Source organism: Chiloscyllium plagiosum, chromosome 42, assembly GCF_004010195.1.
Source record: "Chiloscyllium plagiosum isolate BGI_BamShark_2017 chromosome 42, ASM401019v2, whole genome shotgun sequence".
Taxonomy (NCBI): domain Eukaryota; kingdom Metazoa; phylum Chordata; class Chondrichthyes; order Orectolobiformes; family Hemiscylliidae; genus Chiloscyllium; species Chiloscyllium plagiosum.
This window is the reverse complement of record NC_057751.1, coordinates 10,635,604-10,659,036: the sequence shown is the minus strand read 5'-3', so window position 1 is coordinate 10,659,036 and position 23,433 is coordinate 10,635,604. Positions and strand designations below refer to the sequence as shown.

At 43.3% G+C, this 23,433-nt stretch overlaps 1 protein-coding gene across 1 annotated transcript in view; it reads right to left on the bottom strand.

The window, feature by feature from the left end:
- Positions 1-1,367: 1,367 nt before the first annotated feature.
- The window catches only part of nudcd3 (NudC domain containing 3), a 48,307-nt gene continuing 26,241 nt past the window's right edge, over positions 1,368-23,433 (bottom strand). The window contains exons 5-6 of the mRNA XM_043681393.1: positions 10,512-10,700; positions 1,368-1,892 (exon numbers count right to left, since the gene is read on the bottom strand). Coding sequence (XP_043537328.1) covers positions 1,782-1,892; positions 10,512-10,700 — 300 coding nt within the window. The 3' untranslated portion in view covers positions 1,368-1,781. The remainder of the gene's footprint in view (positions 1,893-10,511; positions 10,701-23,433) is intronic.

The following is a 23,433-nucleotide window of genomic DNA, read 5'->3' as shown; positions in this document are numbered from 1 at the left end:
CCAGACTGGAGCCTGTGACCAGTGGGGTTCCTGGGAGATCAGTGCTGGGTCTACTTTTGTCTGTCATTGAGATAAGTGATTTGGATGAGAATAAAGCAGCCATGGTTAGTAAGTTTGGAGATGACACCAAAAATGGTGGTGGAGTGGATAGTGAAGGTGGTTATCTATATTGATCAATGGGGCTAATGGGCTGAACAGTGGCAGACAGAGATTAATTTGAATAAATGTGAAGGATTGCATTTTGGGAATACAAACAATGACAGGACTTATAAAGTAATGGTGGGACCCTGGGTAGTATTGTAGAACAAACAGACGGAGGGTTTCAGGCACATAATTCGTGGAAATTTGCTTCACAGTTAGTGAGGGCAATTAAGAAGACGTTTAGCACACTTGCCTTCTTGCTCAGACCTCTGAGCCCAGGAGTTGAGCTATCATGTTGAATTCATACATGACGTTGGTGAGGCCACTTCCAGAGTACTGTGTGCAGTTCTGGTCGCCCTGTTTATAGGAAGATTATTATTAAACTGGAGAGGGTTAAGAAAAGATTTACCATGATGCTGCCAGGAATGGAGGGTTTGAGGTATGCAAATAGACTGGAGGGCTGGGACTTCTTTCACTGCAGCACAGGAGGTTGAGGGGTCACCTTGTAGAGGTTTATAAAATCATGAGAGGCAGTGATAAGGTGAATAGCAAGAGTTTTTTTCCCCAGGGTAGGGGAATTCAAAAATAGGGCTTTTTTTTTAAGGCGAGAGGAGAAAGATTTATAAAGGACATGAGAGGAAACTTTTTTTTTAACACAGTGGTTCATGTATGAATGCACAACCAGAGGAAATGGTGGGAGGCAGGTACAGTTGTGACATTTAAAAGACGTTTGGCTAAGTGTGTGAATATGAAGGGTTTGGAGGGATATGGGCTAAGCGCAAGCAAGTGGGACTACTTTAGTTTGGGAACATGGTCAGCATGGACTGTTTGGACCGAAGGGTCTGTTTCCATGCTGTATGATTCTATGTTTCTGTAACTGGTTGTTTTTCTTGGATTTTAATCATGTCAGGTTAATTCAAATGGTTGCTTTTCATGTGGAAACTAAATTAAACACCTTTACGTTAACTCGGTGGCATGCTTCCTCCTTGAAGTAGACTCAGAGACAACAGATCAGAATTTCAGAAATGTTTTTTAGGTCTGAAGAAGGGGACATGGCTTGAATTACAGCTGGATTTGATCCCTTTATATGATATTATTAGATGAAATCGACCTCCCCTTAGCTAAAACTACACAAAAAAAAACTCAATTTCTGTCACAAGTTCTTGCAAGAAATCTGTTCATTGAAACCACACAAATACAAAGTAAGATTGACTAGATCACTATAATTTTTGCCCACAAATGTTTTTATTATTTAATTTCAAAGCCACAAGAGGAATATAAATATCAGTGCATTCACACAAAGGATAAGAACAGTATCAAACACTACTGTCACTACTCACCGGAAAGCACTCTAAATCACAATACTTGGAGGAATTGCCCAAAATATCTGCAGACAGCAAATAACTTCTCAGAAAAATCTAAATTATGCAAGGATGATTAAGAATAAGAATTACGAGAAATAAATACGTTGTCTGCGATAGAGATTTGGCAGCTGATGCTTTGCATTGACTTCACTCAAAGCTCAGAAGAAGTCTCTTGTTACTCAAGAGCAGAGTGCAATCCATGATTTGTACAGATCCTCGGTGGCGTCTGGGGTCAGATGCTGGGCCTTGTGAATATCAATAGTGTTGGCAGGATATTTAGAACTGTACAGCTCCAGGAGAAATGTTAAACAGAGAGGGATCAAACGTTTGTCCTTTAAATGGTGAGCCTTCAGCATCCCAGCCCTTCTTCAACATCTCGTGCACTTTCTGGAAATCATTAACAAATAAACAGTTTGAGAAAAGTGGAAAATATTGCCATTTGTCCCAGTTTATAAAGAAACTCAGGCACACACACCCTTCCTGCACAGAATAGTGAACTGCCACTTCAAGCAACTTTCCACACATTGGAGATTTAAGCTGCAAAATGAAGACCCAGTGATAATGAGAACAATTCAGAAAAATTACGACATTGAGTGAGAAGGCAATTTTCCAATCTAGAGTCCAACAGCAGCTTCAAGACAAATTAATCTAAGGCTCCTTTTGCAATCAGGATCACATCAGTTCCTGTGGCTGTACATCTGCAACACTGAAATACTTAAATTTCCAAAATCATCTGCGACAAAACCGGTAATGTCATTCTGATAGGCCTCAACATCAGGTGCTGTAATAAATGGACATCTCATGGGAAGGTTTTAAGCTTTCAATGAAGTCATACTGATGCAGTGGCAAGTCAAGAAGCTATGGCATGGCTGATCTTGGAATACAAATGTTTTCAACTTGCTGCATGAAAATGAATCTGTTGTTCACAGTCATACACCAAATTCATCACACATCAAATAAATGGCCATTGACTCATCAGTTAAATTTCTGCTTTGTCCATTCCTTTTCAAACCATTGGTTATTTTTTGTTACTCACTCTTCTGTCTAAAATTTACGGCATGGCTGATCTTGGAATACAATGTTTTCAACTTGCTGCATGAAAATGAATCTGTTGTTCACAGTCATACACCAAATTCATCACATCAAATAAATGGCCATTGACTCATCAGTTAAATTTCTGCTTTGTCCATTCCTTTTCAAACCATTGGTTATTTTTTGTTACTCACTCTTCTGTCTAAAATTTACATTTGAACTACAGACCAACTTAAGATGAAAGTTGTCCTGTCAAGTAGATAAGGAGAGGAAATAAGATGAAAATAAAGGCCCAGGATCTTTCAGATACAAGGCCAAAAATGTTTGGTTTTGCCAACAGCTCACATAGGGGGGGAAAAAAGTCATATAAGCATTGCTTAAAATAGCCTCGAGTGATCCAAGTGGTTTGGCTGCCATGGGATTCTGCCATCAACACAAATCTATATTTAGATGTAATTAAGACTGGTCTCCTGAGGTACATTCATCTACAGTGAAATGCTTTGCCAATTCCATCAAAGCTGTGTGGGATTTCACCTCAATTCTTGCCACATACGCAGCTGAACACATAAGAATAACAATGTGATTGTTAAACAATTAAAGAAAGAAACAGAATTTCTGAAGTAGCTTACAGACAGAGAACAATACGATTTTGCCCAAATGAAGTTTATCAGCATCCACGCTGGCCATGAGTCTCTGCCCACTGTGTATGGAATATGAACTGAAATACTTCAGTTACTTCACCAGATAGGGCCAATATCAAAACCATTAAGAAACAGCAAAATTGGATTGACAAATGAAAGCCTCATCACCAACTGAAATGTTGATGGTATTTCACATGGAAATGAGTTGGAGGTGCTGGAACTGTTGAAGGCAGTCTTACAGAATTACCATTTTGACCAAAAGCAACTGCAAATTCACACACCAGGTCAGGATACTGTTACAGGAGATGAAGCCATTCTGAAAGCTTGTTTCAGTGTCAATGCAAAACAAAAAGTAACAATTAAGCTGTTATAGAATCAGATTCGATACATTATGGAAACAGGCCATTCGACCCATCCGGTCCACAGGGACTGTTCAAGACGCATCCCATCCAGACCCACTCACCATTTCCAATCGCTAATTCACCTTGCCTGAACATCCTGGACACTATGGGCAATTTAACATGGCCAATCCACCTAACCTGCACATCTTTGGACTGAGAGGGGAAACTGGAGCACCCAGGGGACATCCGTGATAGCAAAGCTACTTTTGGATACTGCATTATATAATATATTTTCATTAGGTCGACTGCATAATTGACAAATTATTCCCTTGCCATCAACTGCAAATGATTGTCAATTCAACTGGCCACAGTAATTGAAACTGCCCTGCTCGTTTTAACATGCTTCCATTTCGTTGTTGTTTTCTATCCTAGCTCCCTGGGTTACCCAAGTCAGATAAGCACCGTTACCTACCCCTCAATTTGAGAATGTCAGGGACACACTTTTGTGACTTCAGACTTCAACAACTGAGCACGTCAATTTTTGATTCACATATCTTTCAGCACATAGTTGATCATCCTAGGATCCAGAGGATTTCCATTCATTTACTTCCTTCTTGGCCATCTTGCTACCCCATCAAGACATTGAAATTTCAAATATCATGCAATTTAATGCAGTTACCACCATTCTGAACCAGTAGCTGCATCTCAAAGTCATTATGGTCACTGCTGTCGCGTTCCAAGAACCCATGGGGCAGCACAGCGGTTCGCACTACTGCCTCACAGCTCCAGGGTCCCGGATTTGATTCCGGCCTTGAGCGACTGTCTGTGTGGAGTTGCACGTTCTCCCAGTATCTGTGGAGTTTCCTTCAGGTGCTCCAGTTTCCTCCCACAATCCAAAGATGTGCAGGTTAGGTGAATCGGCTGTGCTAAATTGTCCCATAGTGTTCAGGGATGTATAGGTTAGATGCATGAGTCGTGGTAAATACAGGGGAATGGGTCTGGGTGGTATTCTCCTTGGAGGGTCGATGTGGACTTGTTGGACCAAAGGGCCTGTTTTCACACTATAGGGATTCTAATGCTTATTCTAAAAAAAAAAGCTTTGGAGTGTCCTTCAGATGTTTTGATTGCAAATATTGATGGAATTTCTCTTGTGATTGTCTATGTTGCTCATGCACTAGCCATGCCTCACTGCAGTAAGGAGTATGGTGATGACAATTTCTCTGTGCACAAAATCATTTTTGTCAAGTCCGACGGCAACAGAGGTTTAGCAGCAGGGATAAGACTGTGAACTGTGCACCCATGATCGGGGAAATAAAGAACCAAAGAACCACAAATGCTGGAAATCAGAAACACAACATAAATTGCTGAAAAAACTCTGCAGGTCTGGCAGCATCTGTGGAGACAAAATAGAGTCAACATTTTGGATCCAGTGACATTTCTTCAGAACTGATTGCAGCTAAGAAAGGTGGTGTAGATATACTGAAAATGAAGTTGGGGGAGGTGGGGAGGAGTAAATGATCGGCAGAGATCGAGTCCAGAGAACACAGCAGTTGAACTGAAAAAGGAATGGGTAGAGATCAGCGTGGTACGATGAATAGCTGCTAATGGGGACCATTCAGAGTTGGGTCCTCCCAACTCAACCCAAGGCCCAAAACACCTTTCAGTTGTAGCAGCCATTTGCCTGCATTTGACTCAAGAGAGTCGACTGTATTCACTGCTCACAAAGAGGTCTGCTCTACAATGAAAGATGACACACACTGGGTACCGCTTTGCAGAACACCTAAATTCTGTTTGTGTGAGGCCCTTTCGGTCATGGCTGACCATGGGTAGCAACCTAGTTGTTCTGGCTTTCTGCTTCCCTGAAGCAACATCATTCTGACTGGAGACACCAATACTGGAGTGACAGTCACGGTCGCAGAGGTCACATCTGTGTGCGGTCGTTTATCTGCTGGAACTGCTGCACTCCTTCCCGTGTGGCCGCTCATCAGCTTCTTTCCTCCTGTTTGAGGGGTTGGTTCAGGGTGCTTCGCCATCTTGTGCGATCGGCTGCAAGCCATTCCCAGGACTCTGTAACAATATCAAACGCCTTCACGTCCCTGATGCAGATGTCCTTGTAGCGCAGCTGGAGATGCTCAGTGGGTCTCTTCCCAGATACGAGCTCTCCACAGAGGATATCCATGGGGATGGTTAACATGGAGAAAGCGAGGACTGCAGATGCTGGAGATCAGAGCTGAAAAATATGTTGCTGGAAAAGCGCAGCAGGTCAGGCAGCATCCAAGGAGCAGGAGAATCAATGTTTTGGGGCTTATGCCCGAAACGTCAATTCTCCTGTTCCTTGGATGATTAACATGGCCCAGCCAGCACACAGTCTCTGCTGCCTGAGCAGAGTGTACATTTTGGGAAGGCCAGCATGAGATAGGACCGCTGCGTTGGACACGCTGATGTACCAGGATACAGCGGATACTCAAGTGGAAGGTGTTCGGTCCTCTCTCTTGTCTGGCATATGTAGTCCACATTTCACTGCTGTACAGCAGTGTGCTAATGACACAGGCGTTGTAGACTGACACTTCTGTCTTCACTCTCAGCTTGGGATTTGTCCATACTCGAGTCGTGACGTGAGCAAGAGTTGAGGCTGCTTTCCCGATCCTCTTATCAATCTGTGTCCAAGGAGAGATTATCAGTGATGGTAGACCCAGGGACGTAAACTGATGGACCACATTGAGTTTGTCGTCGTCAAAGGTGATGACCGGCAGTTACTCTGTGTCCTGTCCCAGGATGCACATCATCTTCAGACTGATAGTCACCTGAAAACCTTGCAAGCTTCGGAGAGGTGGTCTATCGGTGACTGGAGTTCCTGCTGGGTGTGTGTTGCAACTTCAGCATCATCAGCAAACAACATGTCCTTGATGAGTGCCACACATACATTTGTCTTGGCTCTGAGGTGGGCCAGGTTGAAGAGCCTGCCCTCTGATCTTGTGCGTAGGTAAATTGCCTCCACTGCAGTGCCAAAGGCATGTTTCAGGAGCACAGCAAGAAAACAAAATCCCCAAGAGTGTGGGAGCAAGGATGCAGCCTTGTTTGACGCCACTGTGGATGTTGAAGGGTTCAGAAGAGTTGCTGTTGAACTGCACTGTCCCCTTTGTGTTACTGTGGAAGGATTCTATCATGCTCAGCAGTTTTGGTGGGGAGTTCAGATCAGAATGGTGCTGGAAAAGCGCAGGTCAGGCAGCCTCCGAGGAGCAGGAAAAAAATACTGACATTTTGCGCAGCTTTTGCCCGAAACATCGATTTTCCTGCTACTCGGATGCTGCCTGACCAGCTGTGCTTTTCCTGCACCACTCTGATCTGAACTCTGGTTTCCAGCATCTGCAGTCCTCACTTTTGTGTAGTTTTGGTGGGGAGCCGATCTTCAGGAGAACCATGAAAAGATCGTTCCTGCTGACCAGGTCGAATGTCTTGCGAGGTGGATGAAAGCGACATACAGAGCATTTTCTGTTATGGAGTCATAGAGATGTACAGCATGGAAACAGACCCCTCAGTCCAACCCATCCACGCAGACCAGATATCCCAACCTAATCTAGTCCCACCTGCCAGCACCCGGCCCATTTCCCTCCAAACCCTTCCTATTCATATACCCATCCAGATGCCTTTTAAATGTTGCAATTGTACCAGCTTCCACCACTTCCTCTGGCAGCTCATTCCTTACATGTACCACCCTCTGCGTGAAAAGGTTGCCCCTTAGGTCTCTCTTATATCTTTCCCCTCTCACCCTAAACCTATGCCCTCTAGTTCTGGGCTCCCCACCCCAGGGAAAAGACTTTATCTATTTACCCTGTCCATGCCCCTCAATTTTGTAAACTTCTATAAGGTCACCTCTCAGGCTCTGATGCTCCAGGGAAAACACCTTCAGCCTGTTCAGCCTCTCCCTGTAGTTCAAATCCTCCAACCCTGGCATCATCCTTGTGAATCTTTTCTGAACCCTTTCAAGTTTCACAACATCTGTCCGATAGGAAGGAGACCAGAATCGCATGCAATATTCCAAAAGTGGCCTAACCAAAACACCTTCTTCACTATCCTATCTACCTGCGACTCCACTTTCAAGGAGCTATGAACCTGCACTCCAAGTTCTTTGTTCAGCAACACTCCCAAGGACCTTACCATTAAGTGTGTAAGTCCTGCTCAGATTTGCTTTCCCAAAATGCAGCACCTCGCATTTGTTCTCTGCACTTCTCCTGCAGTTGACGAAGGGAAAACTGCATGTCTACTGTTGACCTTTTAGCTCAGAAGCCACACTGTGACTCTGGGTATACGTGTTCCGCCAGTTTGTGCAGGCGAGTCAAAATGACTCGAGCAAAGGCTTTGCCAAATGTTGAGGGAGAGGTGCCTCTGTAGATGCTGCAGTCGCTTCTCTCACCCTTGTTCTTGTAGAGGGTAATGCTCTTGGCATTCCTCATGGCCCGTGGGTACAGCTCCTTCTTGCCAGCACTGGCAGGGGACTTCATGAAATGGGAGCAGCAAGCTAGTCTTGCAGCACTTGATCAGATCAGGAGGAATCCTGTTACTACCCAGGGCTTACCTGAGGCCAGGCTGTCAATGGCCTTGCTGAGCTCTTCGACTGATGGCTCTGCATCTAGCTCGTCCATGGTCGGCCAGCACGTGATGGCATCAAGCGCTTAAGCGGACACGGTGTGCTGTCTGGAGTAAAGATCAGAGTATTGTTCAACCACCTCTCCATCTGCTGGCCTTTGTGATTTCTTCCCCAGTAGAAGATTTGAGGGAGGGCTGTCTTGCTCTGAGCTGGTCCTAGTGCCTCTTGATGCCTTGATTCCCCTAATGTTCCCTGTTACATGGCCGTCTGAATGTCCTCACTTAGCTGTGTCCAGTACTCGTTGGTGCAAAGCCTGGCATTCTGCTGAACCTTGTTCCTGGCAACCCTGAGCTCGCTGACCGCTTATACTCCGCTAGGGGACACGCTTGGCTTCAACAACAGGGTTCATCTCAGTTGCCTTAGCCTCAAACCAGTTGTGTGTCTTGTCCTAACCTCCTTATCGATAGTTCTCCTCACCCACCCTCTGCCTACCTCCTCCACTCACCTCTCTCTTGCCTAACTCAACTTTTCTGTCTTTTATATCCCCACCTCCCGTCCTTATCCACTCTCCCACATAACTTACATCATCCTGAGCCTCTCCCCAGGTCTCTCCCCACCAATCTCACCTCTCTCCTCCCTCCACTGTCTCTTCCCCCTGCTGCCCATGTCTCTCTACCTCAGACCCAGTTCCTCTTTCTGCCAAACTGACCCCTCCCCATCTCGCCTCCTGCTGCCCCCAGACCCCAACCTCACACCCCCATTCCCCCCAGATCTCTGTCTCTACCCCATCCTCGGTACTTTTGCAAAGCTGCGTGATGGCAGTAGCCAAGCACGGCCAAAGCCGTTGTCTCTGGGCCTCGGCCTCGCTTCCTCTGAAGCCGGTCTCAGGCCCAGGGTCACGCCTCTCATCCTCCGCCAGGCACTGGCGCTCCCAGTCACACAGCCAGTTTACGGGGCTGTGCCCTGTCATACGGAGTCACTGGGAGCCTTGGCCACCTCCATGGGTGGCCCTGCAACACACACCCCAACCCCCAAACACCCGACGTTCTGTTCACATGTTTGCAAGTATGACTGAGCTCCAGGTTGCCTGTCATTTCAACACACCACAGTGTTCCCTCACCAACATCTCAGGCTTGCTGCAATGCTCAGTGAAGTTCAGCATAAACTAAAAGAACAGCATCTCATTTGTCGCTTGGGCCCCCTGTAACCTTCAGGCCTCAATATCCAGTTCAATAATTTGAGGCCTGAGCACCCTTGCCCATGTCCTCACCCCTAACCCCACACGCCCAGCCTTGTCATCATATAGGCTGCTCTCACAACCAACCCATTGTCAGCTATTAATGGTCCTCATTTGTAGTTACTGATTCACCCAGGCTGACTTTTACCCCTTCCTTGGTCCACCCAAAATTGTTCTCTCTCTGGGATCAATCCCCAACTATCATTTACTCCGCCCGCTTTTGCCACTCTTCAGCATATTTACCCATCCTTTCCTCGTTTCAATCAATTCTGAAGAAGAATCACTGGAGCTGAAAACTCTGCTTTCTCTCCACAGATGCTGCCTGAGTTTTTCCATCAAGTTCTGTTTGCATCCATAATCAGGAATCTGTGCACAGCTGATAGATGCACAAAGGTCCTTGCAGTGGGAATCAGTAGAAATCTGGATTGAAGTTGTTGTCTTGAATGCTTTACTCAGCCCAATGGCAAGAAGGCTTAGAAAGATAATTCAGAAAATAAAAACCCATTTGCTATTGGCTGGGAAACCACACCAAGTGGGATCAACAAAAAGATTGATTAACTCAGAAAACATGAAGTTTTGCAACCTGCAATGTTAGAAAATGTGTGGACTTCACATGAACGGTCACTGAGTGAAAATGCATTTGACCTGGATTACATTTGTCACCTAACTTGGCCTCAGATAACTTGGAAATAAAGAAACAAATTACGACAGAGACTAAAGTGAAAAGAAGTTATTATTTCACACAATTACATGTTGGTGACACAAACACTGCCGACATTCTCACGTAGAAGTGACAATTCAAAGCAAAAAATTAAAAACCCAAATGACACCTTCAAAAGGAAAACTCTGGTGGAAGTTTTAAAAGACTCAATAAATTCATAACTGAGTATTTTCAAAACTTATTTTGGGCATTAAAACTTGCAGTTGTCAAGGGAGGGGGAAAAAAAAGGAGACAAAGACATTTTCCAGCCAAATGTGCAGCGAATCCACTAGCTTCACATGGTGCCACAGTCCTACAACTTCTCCCATGATAGATTTTGATAATCCAAGTGTGACCAAAATAAAAAGGATATGGACAGGGAGCATTACCTATTTCAACATTGATACCTTTTCAGCCAAGTGTTCAGGGATCAGCAGCCAGCTCCCCATTACTGATAACTTGCTTACCATTTCATGGCTCTGTGGTTTGCCCTGCATTTTCTGATGATAATCAAATGTTAGTCTGTCCAGCACTGCATGTTCCTCCTCATCCACTGTTGCCATTGACCGTTCTTTGTTTATCTTCTCTATGTCAATTGTCTCTTCACCTTCGAGAATTGCATTCCACCAATATTCACCATTTTTATTCAGGTTAATCTGTTAATAAAACAAAAGATTTCAAACCATATTATTTCCTATTTAAAATTTAATGGCAAAAATACCTGGAGGTAAAAGGTGGACATGTCTAACATATGTCTGATGGAGTAATACATCTGCCCAGTCAGAGGCAGGCAAGAAAACAGCAGTGAGATATATTTAACTTTGCCTATTTGCAATGTATTTATTCTTCATAAATACAATCTCTTGGTAATGCAATATCTGAATCAAAGAGCAAGCGATATTAAAACAAAAGGAAAGGTCCTCCACAAATCAAAACAACATTATTAATTTTAAACCACTAAGTATGTTGCAGGTTTGAGAGAAGTAACAAGAATGCACAGATTTCAATACTTGAATGGTTGAGAAATCTGAAATACAAGCACTCTTGACTTGCAGGTCATCCGTTCCTAACACCTCATATTGCAGCCATGAAAGGATTGGTAAACCGAAGTTCGTCATAAGCTAACCTCAAGCTTAACATAGAATATTTTCTTTCATGTATGTTTAAACAAGGTAGGGAAAATTCCTGTTCCAAACATAACAATTTTACGAGTCAACTGGAAAAAGTGTATTGATAATTGAATCTTAATATGCCACAAGCTGTTACAAACGTATAACTATCAAAATGAACCACAATGTTTTACCACACCCTATTATTCAGGCTAAAACTAATCCACACCATGTTTTGTGATAAATAGAAACACATATTTGTTCTCAGCAACTAATGCGATAAAAATCGGCTGAAAACAGATTATTGATTTCCTATCATGGGATGAAAGCTATACATCTTTGAGACCCCAAATATATATCCATCATTCACAAGTAAGACAGACCAAAACCACATGGTTTGACACAAATATGATGGGTTGAAAAATAAATTCTATATGTCCAAGTCCAGGGCACACGAGTGGGTTAAGTTATTTCTCGCAGTCTTCTGGTATTTTCATAATAATGAGACAATGTTTCCCACAGAATGATAGTCAATCTTCGATTCAACATTCAGTGGAGCTGGGTCTTTTCTTATTGTAGAATTTTTTGTCTGAAGTCTCCCAGGTATTTTGCCTTTTTTCGCACTAAAAGACAAATTGGGGGCGGCACGGTGGCTCAGTGGTTAGCACTGCTGCCTCACAGCACCAGGGACCCGGGTTCGATTCCAGCCTCAGGCGACTGTCTGTGTGGAGTTTGCACATTCTCCCCGAGTCTGCGTGGGTTTCCTCTGGGTGCTCCAGTTTCCTCCCACAGTCCAAAGATGTGCAGGTTAGGTGAGTTGGCCATGCTAAATTGTCCACAGTGGTCAGGGATGTGTAAGTTAGGTGCATTAGTTAGGGGAAATGTAGGGAAGCAGGGTAAGGGAATGGGTCTGGGTGGGTTACTCTTCCAAGTGTCAGTATGGACTTGTTGGGCCAAAGGGCCAGTTTCCACACTGTAGGGATTCTATGTCAGAGAGGTTTCTTTTTTGTAGGCTTGTAGTAGTCTCTGGTACACTGTCTTACAAGTTTGTGAAACTGAAACTTAAACAGCAAATTCAGAAGGTTGTTACTTTTCCCTGAACTCAAAGATTCCTGGTACTTGCCTCTTGTAAATTATTCACCTCACTGCTTCCAAAATAACAATCCCATGTAGCTGAACTGTAGAAAGCACAATCCCATTTGACTTTAAAGTTACAAAATAACTTATCCTGGTATTATTTTAGCTGTATAGCTACACCCAACTTAACATCCCCCATAGGAAGATTGTAAGTGGTATACAGGTAAAACAAAAAAAACCTAATGTCTCATCATACAGAAAACCCAACATTTCAGAGATAAGTAATTCAACAGGGATCAACATTACAGGCATATGATTCCACCTCCTGTTCTTTTTGAACTGTGCCTAAAATGTATTCTTATGCAGTTACCTCCCACACAAGACAAAAACAAATGGCCATTCAGTTGACTGAGCCTCAAATAATTGCACAAATAATACTTTGTTTACAGCATTTCTGCCCAGGCCTTCTGAGGATATGTGCTATCTATTCAAGGCTTACGCACAAATTGTGGGTTTGTTTTGCTTAAAGTCTGTGCACTTATGTGAATAAACGTGGAATTGAGTTGTCTGTTTTAGATTTGAATATGGAATTGAAGCAATTATCTTGAAAAATTGAGACAATGAAGCCAGTTTTTAAAAAAAACTCAAAATAATAAAATGAACAACTTGACGAGCAATCTGCTAAATAAGTCACCAATGAATGGAAAAATAAAATTCAACCACAGAACTGAATACAAGTCATTGTAAAGGAGGGCATCTTTTTACTGTTCTATACTTTTGATTATAGACTAAAAACAGGAAAACAGCACTTTAAAACAACAAGGATTGTTGAAGGAACGGATATGTTCGCCAATGACTGCACAATGATCAGCATCATTTGTGACTCCTCAGATACTGAAGGACTCCTTGTTCAAATACAGCAAGAATGGCATCTTGGGATGACAAGTAGTAAGCAACATGCACACCACACATATGCCAGGCAATGACCATTTCCAACAAGAGGCAATGTAACCAACACCATTCGACATTCAATGGCGTTACGGTCACTGTAATCCCCATTATCAAGGTCCTTGGGGTTACTGTTAACCAGAAACTCAAGTGGACTCGTCACATAAAAACAGTGGTGACAAGAACAGATCACAGGCTAGGAAGACGTCACTTCCTGACGCTCCATTCACAGGACACAAGTCAGGACTGTGATGGAATATCCCCCATTTGCCAGCAGCTCAAACAACATTCAAGAAGCTTGACACCATCCAGGACAAAAGGAGCTCACTTGACTGCACCACTTCCACAAACATTCAATTCCTCCACCACCAATGCTCAGAAACAAACTATCTACAAGATGCTTACAGAAGACCCTCCAAACCCACAATCACTTCTATCTACAGATAGGTGGGAACTCTGCCGCCTGGTAATTCCCCTCCAAGCCACTCATCAGCCTGACGTGGAAACAGATCAGCATTCCTTCACTGTCACTGGGTCAAAATCCTGCATATCCTCCACAATGGCGTCGTGATTCAACCAACAGCAGGGGGATTGCTGCCGCTCACCACCACCTTCTCGACAAGGGTCAGCCAAAAACATTCTGGCCAGCAATGCCAGTGTCCTACTTGTGGAAAGAAAATTTCGCAGGAACCTGTAACCCCATCTCTCCAGCAAACAGGTGAAAGTATCTGGAGAAGATCACAAAGAAGCGTTCTGATCAGCACAGCAAAGATCTCTACACGTCATAACAAATCGGAACAGGAGGCGGCCATTCAGCCCCTTGAACCTGCTCTGCCATGCAGGGATCTAAACAGGGAAGACTTGCTTGGAGGAAGTTTTGCTCATATTTGCTGAGACAACATTGTGATCCCAGCACTTCTTTTGGTGTGCATTTCACTGCCTGTGGCAGACATAATACTTTTGCATTGCATCCCATATTACTAAGAAATAAACCTGCGCGCAGTCCAGATGTTTTGTTGTCTGCTGTAACTGCAGATGGGAAATTGCAAGCAGTTGGCCGACAAGTTAGCGAGGTGGGTTGGAAATGCTTGCCTCTGTACTAGACTATAATTAAACAACAATGAGGGCTCTTAAGGCACACTGGCAGTGTCCTGACCTCTGAGCCAAGAGACCTGGATTCAAGTGCTACCTGCTCCTGGGATGCGTTACAATGTTGGTGAATGAGTTCATTAGAAAAGATCTAGAAAAAAATATAGTTGGAAAAAAATCCTCCAAATGCAAATCTTTCTACATAGCATACATCCATAATAGACACCCAAAGTCTCCCTTGTACACATTGTGGTTAGTGATCTAAAAGCATCTCCTGTGCACTCCCTCCCACCATGGTAACATCCGCACTGCAGAAAAATACTCACACGATGGCTAATGTGGAAACTTCATGCTCATTTTGTAAATCTCTGGGTTATGATAACAAACAAATCTGTTAAAGATCTAAAATAATTTTATTGCTCAATAATTTTGCTGTTGCACATTTAGTCATCACTGCGTAGGAGTGATTGAAATTAACATGAGTGCAGATATCATTAAAGTTGGACAATACAATTTCAGCTGTGTGCACAGTTAAGCCATTCATCACCATTGGACACCATCATTCAATGAGGATGTGATGAGAATTCAAGGTTTCAAAATGAAGAAAAATTAAGACAAGGAAAGAGAAGAAAATTACAACTCAAGTTAATAGATCTCCAAGAACTGAAACTGAAGTTGCCTCAGACAAACAATGGTTGCAGGAGCCATAAACACCTTATAAAGCACCACTCACAGAGAAACTGACTGTTTTAGGGGTTTTTGTGGCTTTCGTAAAACAATATTTATTTCCTTGCAGATGGCTTGTACAACAGACAGCTTTATGCAATAATAGTGCCTGACAGAAACCCTCAAACATCCACTAATTACCAGGCACAAAGCAGAATGGAAATGTCACCTTTCTGTAAAAATATTACTGGTCAGTATGAAAGAAAACTATCAAGGCTGATTTCAGCCCAGAAGTGGACAAACTGGGCCAGCTCTGAGCAATCAAACTTGTTTAGAGAGCCAAGTGGAAAAGAAAACCAATTGAAACAAAGATAGAATTATGATAATTCTATCATACTTCATTCCATACACCAACAAAATTATATTTCCTCGTTGTTGTGGTTCTGTTCGCCAAGCTGGTAATTTGTGTTGCAGACGTTTCGTTCCCTGTCTAGGTGACATCCTCAGTGCTTGGGAGCCTCCTGTGAAGCGCTTCTGTGATCTTTCCTCCGGCATTTGTAGTGGTTTGTCTCTGCCGCTTCCAGTTGTCAGTTCCAGCTGTCCGTTGCAGTGGCCGGTATATTGGGTCCAGGTCGATGTGCTTATTGATTGAATCTGTGGATGAGTGCCATGCCTCTAGGAATTCCCTGGCTGTTCTCTGTTTGGCTTGTCCTCTAATAGTAGTGTTGACCCAGTCAAACTCATGTTGCTTGTCATCTGCGTGTGTGGCTACTAAGGATAGCTGGTCGTGTCGTTTCGTGGCTGGTTGGTGTTCAACGGACAGCTGGAACTGACAACCGGAAGCGGCAGAGACAAACCACTACAAATGCCGGAGGAAAGATCACAGAAGCGCTTCACAGGAGGCTCCCAAGCACTGAGGATGTCACATAGACAGGGGATGAAACTCCTGCAACACAAATTCCCAGCTCGGCGAACAGAACCACAACAACGAGCGCCTGAGCTACAAATCTTCTCACAAACTTTGAATATCTCCTCTTTCATACTGCGATTAAACCCTGATAGGATTTTATTTCTCTCTCCACAGATGTTGACTGATCTGTTCAGTGCATTTTCTTGTGTTTCAGATTTCCATTAGAGTATTTTCATTTCACCTTGCCAAAATAAATACTGCACTGCAATTTACAAATGTTGGTGCAGCAATGACCACAAGAAAGCAAATCTGTAGTGACTAAAAGATATTTTAGCCACTCTACCTTATGGACAGTACATCGCCTCTCTACCTCATTTCAGGATTTAATAACCTCACAGCATATTTCCAAAGAGACCCTATCGAGTACATGTGGAATCTATCCCATACTTGGGAACATGCTGTTATTTTTTTAATTTTCTCAAATCACAAGACCATAGCTTGAAATTATACACTGCTCACTTGTCATCATGGCCAAAATGGTTCATCTGAAGATGTAAAGCTGAGCTGTACCTCCAGCAGAAAGAGAAGATGCTCTTCAATACAAACTTAAGCACAGAAACACTGAAATGGCTACCACAAAATGTTAAAACAAGATTGCTTGCAGATATTTTCAGTCATGCACTTTCACTGCAGGTGCTGGTGCTTCAGTTTGCTATTTCAATCCCTTGGCCAGCATCATCATTTTGAAGCAAGGTTTGGTCAGGTTCTGCTAAATCCAGTACTTTTAACGGTCATCTGCCATAGAGGAACAGTTGCTGCTTGTTTTGCTTATCTCCACCCGTATGAATTTGAGCAAGTCCGTTGCATCTCAAACAAGCATTCTCTACTCTTGGAGAATATCTTTTCTCACCACGTCACTTCACAAAATTTTCTCAGTTATAATTGTGGCTCCAGGAGGTTACAATGTAAGCATACAAAGTATGAAGACAGACACAACTTATTTTGGAACTATAAATATGTTTGATTCTATTGTCTAAAAGCAATAAATTAATTGGCATTGCGATACTAATGCAGACTTCAATGTCCCAGGTTAAAATCCTGGACTAATGTCAGAAACACCAGCTTTACTCCCCAAGAATTGTGGTCTTTGGTGAGGAAATAAGCAAACTGGGTAACAAAACTATAATTACACTAACAACCAATTTAAGACCAAACAGGATCAGAGTATGGCTCACTTAGACATTCTTGAAGCGACATCTATTTACAAAAGGGCCACAAAGAGTCCATTTGTCTCAATTAAACAGAACAATGCCTTGATCACCGTCATCTTCCCTCTCTTGAAGTTAAACTGAAGTTTCAAGTACCTTCAAGTTGCCTGGTGTATTCTCTGTTGCAACATGTCTACCAGAGTTTATTCACAGTATCCCTACAGTGTGGAAACACACCCTTCAGCCCAATACATCCACACCAACCCCCCGAACAGTCACCCACTAGATCCATTCCCCTACCCTATTACTCGACATTACCCTTCACTGATGCACCTAATCTACACATCCCTGAACACTCTAGGTAATTTTGCATGGCTAATACAGCTAACCTGCACATCTTCAGACTGTGGGAGGAAACCGGAGCACTCAGAGGAAACCCACGCAGACAGGGGAACAATGTGCAAACTCCATCCGAGGCTGGAATCGAACCCTTTACTTGTCTAATAATCGGCACCTTCTTCTCATGCACTATAAACTGTTGTTCCCTCAGATTTGTTACTTTTGGTGATTCTGTCCTGATGAGTGCAAGACTGAAAACCTAAATGTGCTTCTTGGTTTTTTTTAAACAGCTGAGTAAAATATCAGAAAGAGACTAAAGTGAAAAATGAAGTGATGATTTGGAATAACAACTGCATATATTTGCAAAACCAAAATCTAACAAAAAAACTGCAATAATCTACAACGTAACTTGTTGCCCTTACTGCTTCACTATGTCCAGTCGAACATGACAGTAATGCATACTCAACAAAGACCTGCTTCCAGACTCTTGATTACCAACATCCAACTTAGCTAAAAGTAAATAAAAACTTCCAGCGATGGAAATACTTAGCTAGTCTGGCAGTTTACTCCTGCAAAGACTGATCGTCAAGTCAAAATTATTTCTGTTTCTTTCTTTACAGATACAGCGAGACCTAACAGGTATTTCTAGAATTCACAGTGCAGGGGTGGATTTTACCTCTATTTTCCCTGGGAGTACATTCTCCAGTCATAGTCTCAGAATTGTATTTTCAGAACTCCTGACCTCAAGTTGCCAGACACCAAGAGAGGCTGTGCAAGCGTACTCAGCTCGCAGAGATATACACTTGCGTATGTCTGCATCAGACAGACAGTCATTTAAACAATCAGAAATATATGCAAGTGTGGGCTGCAGAAGAGATCTCATGGACTGGATGTGGTTCGAATTTGCTCAGGCCTGCATGATACAATGAACATAGAGTGATGAGGTGAACAGAAAAGGGACACCCAATATCACCAAGGTAAAATGAACATATCTGTACATCAGGGTGACAAAACTCCAGATCTGAACCAACAGGGAGTGATTCGATGACTTGCACGCTGGAAAAAGCACAGCAGATCAGGCAGCATCTGGGCTCAAGACATTCAATGTTTCGGGCATGACCCTTCATCAGGACTAATGAAGGATCATGCCCAAAATGTTGAGTCTCTTGCTCCTTTGTTTGCTGCCGGACCTGCTGTGTTTTTTTCCAGCACCACATTTGATCAACTCTGACTTTCCAGCATCTGTCGTCCTTGTCATCTCCTGGGTGAGTTATTCCCCAATCCAAAGGGCCCAAATATTAAGCAACCAACCAACTTGCAGACTGTGCTTATACAGCCTTCCTGATTGGCTCCTTCACGGGACTGGTGCTGCTCGCTTGGTCAGGATTTCATACCTGTCCCTAATAGGTGTTGCCAAGGTGTTGCTAGGCTGTCTTTTTGAACCACTGCAGGACATTTCTTGAGTGCTTCCTTAACTTAGAATAAAGTCTGTTCAAAACTCAAATTATAATTTTAATCAAAAAAGATGGGTTCAACTTATTTCCAAAACATGAACTCTGTTCTCCCAAGTTGCTGTCATGCAGCTAAGTAGGGTCAGATGATAAGCTGCATAGGTCTGCAGAGGAGAGGCCTAACATGCTTCATTGGCAATTAGAGCGCTCCTGTCAGTGAGACATGAACTGCAGACTAGCAAGCTTAATTTCTCTTCTATTTTTAGTGCATCTCTGCTTGTGCTATTTTGACACTGCCATCAAACCAGTTTAAAATAAGTGCTTGCCAAACAGAAATTTGAAGAATTTTCCAAGAGGTCAGCAGAAGAAATCTTGGTGGAGGCCTCAGTGGGGAATACTGTTGCTCACCTGGGAAAACTGCAAGATGCAGCCCAATCCAAATGCAAGACGAAGAGCTGGGATAACTTTTTTTAACAGATCTTTTCCTTTTCTACTTTGGAGGTAATGCTGGAGTGTTTTTATCACTAAAATCTTAATCCAAAGAGCCAAGTCATATTCTGGGGACCCAGGTTTGAGACCCACCATAGCAAATGGTAGAATTTGAATTCCAGACTTTTAAAGTTAAATTAAGATTCTAATGATGACTACAAAACTACAATTGAATGCCAGCAAAAAAAATCTGGTTCACAAATGTCCTTTCAGGAAGGAAACTGCTGGTCTTGTTTGGTCTGGCCTACACTTGACTCCAGACTCACAGCAACAAGCTTGACCACATTGTGGCAAGCAATTGTGGTAACAAATGCTGGCCAAACCAGTGATACACACAAGCTATGAATAAAGAAAACAAAACTGTTCTCTGCTTACACATACCCAATCAGATGTTGCTGTTTGCACTGCATTAAGCTTCACAGCCTCAATCCTTCCTCATCTGACTGACTAACTCAACCACATTCTATCCTTTTCTCCTCCCAAAACCGACTTGGCTTCCCCAATGGGAAACACTGACACTCAAGGAACTTCCTCTTGTCCCAGCACCCACATTATTCTCGAACAATTAGTTATTCACTCTGTCGAACAGAGACACTGAGTAAGATTTCAACAGGGAACGGAATATTATGGAATGGGAGGGCGAGGAGATCGAATGAAACATGCATTTGCCAGATAAAAACAATGACTGCAGACGCTGGAAACCAGATTCTGGATCAGTGGTGCTGGAAGAGCACAGCAATTCAGGCAGCGTCCGAGGACAGACAAAATCGACGTTTCGGGCAAAAGCCCTTCATCAGGATTGCCCGAAACGTCGATTTTGCCTGTCCTTGGATGCTGCCTAAATTGCTGTGCTCTTCCAGCACCACTGATCCAGAACATGCATTTGCCAGTCATGTCGTTGTCTGAAAATGGTTTTCATAACTGCACACTTTTAAACAACCATTACTCGACAACTCGAGTAGGAACCCTCACTGACTTCCTCCTTCCTCAAAATAGCTTTCAACAATGCAGTGCTAAGATGTCATTTGTCTCATTAATGCTTACCCAACGGGTCAGCTGAGGAAATTTACTTCCACATTTTTTCAAAACGTGAATGTACCTTGTGCCTGCTTCTTCACACCATACCACACATCTGAAAAGCCAAATGACAAACAGGCCTATGCCAAAAGTCACAAATGCCTCAAAAGACTCCGAACAGCAGCAGGTGGGGAGGGTTAGGTAACTGGCAGTGATTCCCCAACTTCACTTCCTTCATAAAGAGAAGCACGAAACACTATGACTGACTGGTTCAGTGCAATTAATGCATGGTGATAAAGTCTATAAATTTGTAAAAGGAAAAGACTGTTGCTGCTGGAAATCTGAAACAAATACAGGCATTGCTGGAGAAACGCAGCATCTGTGAAGAGAAGCAGAATTCTTGCACTGAAGAAGAATTTTGGTATGATTTCCTTTACTGGTCAGATTGAGTACAGGAGTTGGGAGGTCATGTTGCGGCTGTACAGGACATTGGTTAGGCCACTGTTGGAATATTGCATGCAATTCTGGTCTCCTTCCTATCGGAAAGATGTTGTGAAACTTGAAAGGGTTCAGAAAAGATTTACAAGGATGTTGCCAGGGTTGGAGGATTTGAGCTACAGGGAGAGGCTGAACAGGTTGGGGCTGTTTTCTCTGGAACATCAGAGGCTGAGGGGTGACCTGATAGAGGTTTACAAAATTATGAGGGGCATGGATAGGGTAAATAGGCAAAGTCTTTTCCCTGGAGTCGGAAGTCCAGAACTAGAGGACATAGGTTTAAGGTGAGAGGGCAAAGATATAAAAGAGACCTACGTGGTAACATTTCCACTCAGAGGATGGTACGTCTATGGAATGAGCTGCCAGAGGAAGTGGTGGAGGCTGGTACAACTGCAACATTGAAAAGGCATTTGGATGGGTATATGAACAGGAAGTGTTTGGAGGGATATGGGCCAGGTGCTGGCAGGTGGGACTAGATTGGGTTGGGATATCTGGTCGGCATGGAATGGTTGGACCGAAGGGTCTCTTTCCATGCTGTACATCTCTATGACTCTATAAAACGTTAAGTGTTTCTGTATCATTCGATCTGTTAAATATGCTAAGTTTCAACAAATTTTTTTGTCTTTGTTCTACCTGTGCTAAGTTACCAACATAATTCAAAAGGTACACCTCAAAGTGTTCTGGGCTATGCAGAATAGTCATCAATCAGGTCAGGAAAATGCCACAATTTTCAGCAGGAGGCAACTGAACTTAACCCAGCTAAAGTTGGACAAGGTGGTGGGAAAAATAAAATTTTCAAGCAACTTCCTCTATGTTAAAGCTGTCTTGGAATCAAACTGACATCTTGCTCCTTTATATCCCAAAAGGGCTTTACTTCTAAGAGGGCAAAAAAAACACAGCTTTTGACTGCATACTTACATTTCTGATTGTCAAAGCGCAATTGTGAAGCAAATATACCTTCAGAACCACGATGAATTCTGAGTGACATGATTATACTGTTACTTAAAATGACACTTTTATCCAGTGGGTTCCAAAGGGAGACAAAGAGGGACAACATCATAACTTGTGGGACATAGCTCTCCACAAGGAGTAGATCAGAGATTTACAATGACTGCTGATCAGTCCACTCACAATAAAAATCAGTTTTATTTTAGAAAATGGCACCAATCCAAGTGTTTCTCTCTTTATGCAGTGCCTTAGTTTTGCTTGGATCAAGCACGATTCATCTGCAATATTATACTGCCGCATTCCAAGTTGATCAAAAAATGCTCCTGGTTTCTTGTTAATTCAAAAATGTACAGCTTGGTCAGGAGCACTGAAGTCAAAATAAAGCTTCCAACTACTGCGCCCCTTTAATGTAATGAAATGCCTCCAGTCATAAAGTGGCACATTAAAAACAGAATGTGGCACCGAACCTTTTGGAAAGACATCAGAACAACAAAAGGTAGGCTTCAATGAGGAGTGTCTCAAAGGGCAAAATCAAGCATAGCGACTGTAATGTATTAGTTGAGGGTGCTGTTCCTTGGAGATGGCTGGTCAGGTGATCCAGAAGGGCGTGAGCTTTTACCAGAGTCCAGAACTGACTGTGGAGGTCTGAACATCGTGTTCCTGTTCCATTCACTATTTGTTGACCGGGTATATAATTCCTGGTTGCAAAGGAAGCACCAACGTAAGTGACTGACATGCAGGCAGGGAATTTCAGACCTCTGGACTGAAGATAGGACTACCAATAGTGGAGTAATTAAAATAAAAGACAATAAGGAAGGCAGAATTAGATTAGTGTTATCATGGAGGATGATGGAGATACAAGGTAGGGAGGAGTGAGGCCATAGAGACATGTGAAAACAAGGCAGAGCCTTCTCCATTTCAAACAAAAACACTCACCAGAAACCAGTGCTGGTCAGCAAGCATGATGGTGATAGGTGAAAGGGACCTGGTGCGAGTTAAAATACAAGAAGCAGAGGTTTCCGTGACCTTTCATGTTTATGGACCTCATGTGTGGGAGATCAGTCAAGACTGCAGGAGAAAAGCATAGCATTGAGCAGTGAACTCAGTCTTCAATGGGAGGACATCTCTGCTTATTTAAGGCGAGGGGTAGGATATGAGGCCTGATGGCCCAGTGCTTGAATGGCAAGGCCTGAAACAAGAATGGGCCACCAGAGAGTGGCCAGGCCCGATAAGACTTTCAGCACAGGACAAGCACAAAACATCCACACAAGACAAAAGCAGGCAAGGACAAGGCTGGACTTGGCCTGCAAAACGAGATTGGTTTGTGTGTTGAAGTACAGCCAGCAGACTCGCTGGAGCCCTGGGTTCCTGCCTTGAACACATATTGAGAAGGGAATGTTCATGACACATCGGGGGAATGGACATCGACTGCAGCCCCAGCATTTTCCACATGTGGCACTCGGGATCCCAGTGGATTCTGTAAGCTCAACCCTGAAAATCAATGAGCTCAGGGCCAGCGAACATTCTAGGAGGTGTTAGCAGGGAGGGATTACAAGGGACACATGGCCGCCATTCCCTCAGTGAGGACTCAACCTGGTCCAGCAGCAGAGCTCTGGCAGAGATGGACAGAAAACAACCTTCAA